The 6,000-nt window shown below is 32.1% G+C and overlaps 1 protein-coding gene and 1 long non-coding RNA gene across 2 annotated transcripts; both read left to right on the forward strand.

Annotated features, from left to right (window-relative positions):
• The first annotated feature begins 2,734 nt into the window (after positions 1-2,734).
• LOC9301193 (aquaporin TIP2-3) lies at positions 2,735-4,474 on the forward strand. The gene is made up of 2 exons (XM_021016171.1): positions 2,735-3,491; positions 3,896-4,474. Exons 1-2 carry the CDS (start codon positions 3,114-3,116, stop codon positions 4,268-4,270), a joined length of 753 nt encoding a protein of 250 aa, XP_020871830.1. The 5' UTR covers positions 2,735-3,113; the 3' UTR covers positions 4,271-4,474.
• Positions 4,475-4,879: 405 nt separating this feature from the next.
• On the forward strand, positions 4,880-5,721 carry LOC110225887. Its single transcript, XR_002330040.1, has 2 exons — positions 4,880-5,024; positions 5,120-5,721. It is a non-coding gene; the product is annotated as an uncharacterized LOC110225887 (long non-coding RNA).
• Positions 5,722-6,000: the final 279 nt, after the last annotated feature.

Consider the following 6,000-nt stretch of genomic DNA (forward strand, 5'->3'; position numbering starts at 1 on the left):
TAATGTAAATTTGTAATTTAAATAATGACACATGTCGCTATATAAAATCATTAGAACTATGATATATTCTAACTTTTATATAATTTAAACTGAACGTAGAAACCAAATAAATAATTTAAGGATACAAAAATTAAAGTAAAAGTAATAAATTATAAACACGTTGATAATCTTTGATAATTTAAATATGTAAAGAGAAATTGAAATAAACAATCTAACAATACTACAATCATAATTGAGGACAAAAAAAAAACACAGTTAAGTAAAAAAAAAATATTACAAAAAGGAAAAAAAAAATTGATATTTCATATTTCTAATCGAAAAAATTAACTCAAATAAATAATATGAGGATTAGTTTAATTAAATCATCACATATTTATAATTAGAAGGAAATTGAGATAATAATATCAAATTTTAAATTAAATCATGACACATGATAAAATCTTTGATGGATAACGGTTCGTGATACTATTAATTACTAACTTTGAGAAACAAAAATATATAATATTAGTTATATAATAACATATGTTTCCTTTTTAATAAATCTGTCTAATTTTTTTCTTGTTTAATTGAAATATATATTTTTAATTATAAAAAATGTATAATTTCCTTATTATCTTTTGACATTTTTTAGGTTGTTTATAGAAATATTAGTTATTTACAATTATCCTTATAATAAGATTTTACATTTTTAAAATTATTTAAATTTATAATTACTTCCAATTTTAAAAAAAAAAAAATTGTTTTACACGTGTCAGAATCTAAGATCGGTAAATTTGCCACGTGTCACGATCTTATGAGTTATTAACTTTGAAAACCATACTTTATATAATAAGATATGGTAGTTTGAATGTTGTTTGGAGATTAGAAGGTGAGAAATTTAAATATCAAAACTATTATTTTTAATTTGGTACATGAATTAAATTATTATTTTTAATACTGTTATTTCTTAACTTTGGAAAACATTGAATATTTATATTATCCAAATTACCCAAAAAAATTGGTAGAAAAAAAAATCCAAACTAACCAAAAATTATCATAAAATATTTGAAAATATCTGAATTACTAAAAAGATCTTAAAAATCATCAAAACTAACTAGTAATACCTGAAAGTATTTAAATTACTTGAAACTTTGTAAAAAAAGTTAATGGGTTTGCTTCTTTTTTTTTGTCGACTAACGCTTTGAATGGGTTATTCTATGTGGACTAGACACTGCATACCAATACTTTAGTATGCAAAATATCGGACTGTAGTATGGAGCAGATATTTGTATGTTGGTTTGGAGTTTATGATGGTATTGAGCTTTTGGGGAATGGAATGAAAAAATGCAGATTAACAGTGAATTTATGATAGTATGGAGTTGTATGCTCAAGTGCATACTAGTATGGAGATTTTTAGTCTGCAATAGTGCACACTAGTCCATAATAGTAAATGGTGAATTAAGTATAGACTGGTATAATTTTAGTCCGGTCTAGACAATCATTCAAAGTCTAAGAATATCTATTAAAAAAAAAAAAAAAAGCCCATCTTCGGGTTTTTCAGATGTTATTGGGTTTCGGTCCCGGGCAACGTGGCTACGTGGCAGCTACACTGCTAACTACATAAAAGAACATGCGATTATTAATTTATGTTATCCATGTCCTAAACCTTTTCACTAAATAAACTATTGAGTAACTCACCTTTTGATGACTAGACCGAAATATGTCAGGTTTTAATTTCGAATAATATTTTTTATTCGGCTAAATATAACGTGATATACGTATAAAATAAAACAATCGTTGGCTCAGCAATATAAAAATAACATTTAGATAATCTGGCCATCATTGCGGATCACCTTTCGAAATTCAACAAAATACCCTTTCTAACTTAATACTATTCGAATATCAACTACAATTATCATCAAAGTTTGGGTAAGTATCTAATCGCTTAATTTTTATAATTTACATGAATTGTATAGCACCACATGTAGGTTAATATAGACAAATTACTTAATGTCAAACCTTTATTTAAAAGTAAAACTAACTTAATACATTTTTTATCATCCTCTATAGTCTATACATTATAGAGTTATTTTTGCTGATGTTGCAAGCCCACAATTGTCATGATTTTATTTATTTTACATTTATTTAGTTCTATTTTTTGTCAACACTTTTAATTTTGTGATTTTGTTCTTAATATTCTAAAATCAATAGCCAAACACAAATAAATATTTAATTTATTTTTCAAATATATATATAGAATAAATCTATGCGTGAAACTAAAATTTTGAAATATATATTGTACATATATATCAAATATATATTTACTATACATACAAATTTATTTATCAAAAATAAATATTTTGCTATTCTTAAATATTAAATAGGATCAAATTTGCATGTCCATGGCACATGCATTACCTAATTTCTCCTTAAACTCGATGTACCTTACATCTCATGATTTTAATACAACGTTGAACGTCAGAAGATTAATTTAAAAGAAACTAGTACACCAAATATTCCGTAGCGACTACATGTTTGTTTCTATGAAATCTAATATTTCAAGAAGGCATACAAATTGTTCTTAGAAATACATCTATATGTAAGTTTATAGAAATAGATATGTTCAGTCTAATGTTAGTTTTGTGAATAGTCATAATCGCAGCTAGTTAAAAATTGGATTTCCTTGTAAAATATTCCCAATCAAACTCCACACACAAAAAAAAACAAACAAATTGGATTTAACTTATAAAATTAATCCCTACTAATAATTTAGTACCTTCCTACTTATCTAATCCAATAAGAAACACAAAAATAACAAAGACCATTATCATTATTGGTGTGACACAACATTAATTATAAAATGCGGGTTACCAAAATGCCAAGAGAAGATTCCTATCCTTACATGTTATTAAATCCCACTATAGTTGTCACTAAACATGTTTAATATTGCTAACCATCCATTAATCAAATAAGAGGCGGTTTGGGCGGCATCCAATAATGATACTGCCACGTAATATCATTATCAACCCCACCTTTTGTCAATTGCTCTTCGCTATATAAACAAGAGCCCATCCAAAGCCCAAATAACAGAAAATAGAAAGAGATAACAAAACCAAAAACTAGTTTTTCAAGAAATGGTGAAGATCGAACTTGGAAGTGTGGGTGACTCATTCAGTGTATCATCTCTAAAAGCTTACTTGTCTGAGTTTATCGCAACGCTTCTCTTCGTATTCGCCGGTGTTGGCTCTGCTATCGCGTTTGACAAACTAACCTCTGATGGAGCCTTGGACCCGGCTGGTCTTGTAGCGATTGCGATTGCTCATGCGTTTGCTCTTTTCGTTGGAGTTTCCATTGCGGCTAATATATCCGGTGGTCACCTTAACCCAGCTGTGACTCTTGGCCTTGCCATCGGCGGAAACATAACACTCATCATAGGTTTCTTCTATTGGATTGCTCAGTGTCTTGGCTCCATCGTCGCTTGTCTTCTCCTCGTCTTTGTTACCAATGGAAAGGTACGTACTAGTAGGCCTAGGAGTGGCTTTATTCTTGTTTCTCCGGTTTGGATCATGAATATATCAGTTTTTTAGGTTACCGTATATAGGTTTTTTTTGGTTGGCTTTAGGTTATTTAGTAGAATTTTTACCGAAATAGAATATAAATTACCCCGGTTTGGTTTGATAACTTTTATTAGGTAAAAATAACCAGAAAGATGTATTGTTGTTTTCCGGTTCGATTTGGTTTGAATCATAACTCTCCGTTTGATTTGGTAAATCATTTCTAACAAATTTAGTAAATTATCTATGTCAATCAATATTATGAATTTCAGTTTATTTGGTTAGACTAGAAAAGGTTTACAAAATTCGGTTTGATCAGTAAGAAATAAATAAATACTTTAATCTTAAATGGTTTGTTGCAGAGCGTACCGACCCACGGAGTCGCAGCCGGTTTAGGAGCGGTTGAAGGTATCGTGATGGAGATCGTTGTGACCTTTGCATTGGTCTACACCGTTTACGCCACCGCAGCTGATCCAAAGAAAGGATCGCTTGGGACCATCGCTCCAATCGCTATCGGCTTCATAGTTGGTGCCAACATCCTCGCTGCTGGTCCATTCAGTGGTGGCTCCATGAACCCAGCAAGGTCTTTCGGACCAGCTGTTGTGAGTGGTGACTTGTCCCAAATCTGGATCTATTGGGTGGGACCACTTGTGGGTGGTGCACTCGCCGGACTTATCTACGGTGACGTGTTCATCGGTTCTTATGAAGCGGTAGAAACCCGTGAGATCCGAGTGTAATTAACCGGGTTTTGTGAATGCTTGGTGTTTGCTTGTTGGTTGGTTTGATGTTTTGTTTGCGTGTGTATCCATGTTTCGTGTCCACTTTCTTGCAAGATTGTATGTAGAGAAAACAAAAAAAGTTATGTCGTGTTAATAAGAAAATGTATATATTTCACTTCATGTCTTTTACTTTTAACGTATAGCATGGGATTTCTTTCATATTCTATTTCTATCGCATTTTACTTTCATAAAGTTATCAATATAATTGGAAAAAGCTTCTTATCCCAGGTTTTTCTCTCTTCTCTCTCTTAAATCTTTTAGAGAGAGAAACTTTGTTTCTTCCGCCGTCCGGATATTTCCGGTAAAGCCGTCCGGTTAATTCCGGCAAAGCCGTCCGGTTGTTGCAACCGGTTTCAGTCCGACAACCACCGGCTTATTATGCGATGGTTGGGTCGTCTATCATTTCCGTCATCGACCGTTTCTTTTTACGGTGATGGACGGCTTGAGTCCGGCATGTGTCGGCTCCTTCGGCGACATCATGGTCGGTTTTCGTCTAGGGTTTCACTGTCTCGTCTCTGTGATTCGTCTAGCTTCGGTTTATCTTTTGATTTGGTTTTGTTGTTTGTGAAGTTGCTTCTTCTCGAAGGTTCCGACAGCTTCCTTTGCCTTGGAGAATTCACTTCGATTCGAGTCTCTGTTGGTGCATAAAAAATTGGGATTTTGGATCTGTTTTTCGAACCATCCTTTGACTTGATTTGTTGGGAAGCTGCAGGTTTTTGAAGCAATATCTCAGTCTTCGTTTTGTGACATAATGAATAAAAAAGAAGATGTTTCTTTTAGCAGTTCAGGATGCTTTTGTTGCTTTAGAATTAGTTTGGGCACAGTGGTTTTGAAGGTTCTGTGACGGTTTTCAGTGTACCGGAGAAGATGTTCCGGTGACTCCATTTTGTTGGCGTCATTACTCAGGCCACTTTGATGACTCACCTTTTCTTTGGCTGATTGTGCAACACGTGGATTCATCCTTATCTCTTTGTTATCGCTTTTGATATTTTATTTTAGTTTGGCTTTTTAATCAGGGTTAAGCTTCTAGTGTAGATTGTTTTAGTTTTATGCTTTTATCTGTTTAGTTGTTTTATAATCAGAATAGAAGTTATCACCCTGCTCGGATGTTAAGATGGTGAGCAAGAAGCAACCATACTACAAGCATATGATGGAAGCTATAAGATCAGCTCTAAACCTTTGAGTTTTGATGTTTGGTCTTATTGAGATTAGTTATGAGGTTGCTGTTAACAAGCTACCATTTCACAACGTTCCCTTTAGTGGCAGAATGGGTTGTACTTTACTTGTACTTGGTTGTTTGTAAAATTTGTTGTTGTATCTTGTACTTGCCTCTCCAACATGGGTTCTCCATTGATGGATGATGCTGTTTGGATGTTATATATACAAAGACATCCTTTGGAAAAAAAAAAGTTATCAATATAATTGAAATTTACTTAGCGATAAATTAATAATCACACTATTTAGATTTTTGTTGTTCTCACTCTCCCTATCCCCGGTTGAGTTGTCGCCTTGAGGCAACTTTATACTCTTTCCGGTTTTTTTTTGTAAGATTTTTTGATTTAAAGCACAAAGATTAATTAAGAAAATATTATCTAATACATCATAAATACTAAATCAACCAATGAAAATAAATAATGCACATTGTGATAAAATATTAAATAAATACTGTGGACTATTAATTTTTTTGT

Source organism: Arabidopsis lyrata (genome assembly GCF_000004255.2).
Source record: "Arabidopsis lyrata subsp. lyrata unplaced genomic scaffold ARALYscaffold_8, whole genome shotgun sequence".
NCBI lineage: Eukaryota > Viridiplantae > Streptophyta > Magnoliopsida > Brassicales > Brassicaceae > Arabidopsis > Arabidopsis lyrata.

Bases quoted from the DNA above. Each gene is read 5' to 3' on its own strand.
- LOC9301193 (XM_021016171.1), top strand. From the start codon at position 3,114: ATGGTGAAGATCGAACTTGGAAGTGTGGGTGACTCATTCAGTGTATCA. The intron at 3,492-3,895 runs GTACGTACTAGT...GGTTTGTTGCAG, and splicing joins TCTTTGTTACCAATGGAAAG to AGCGTACCGACCCACGGAGT.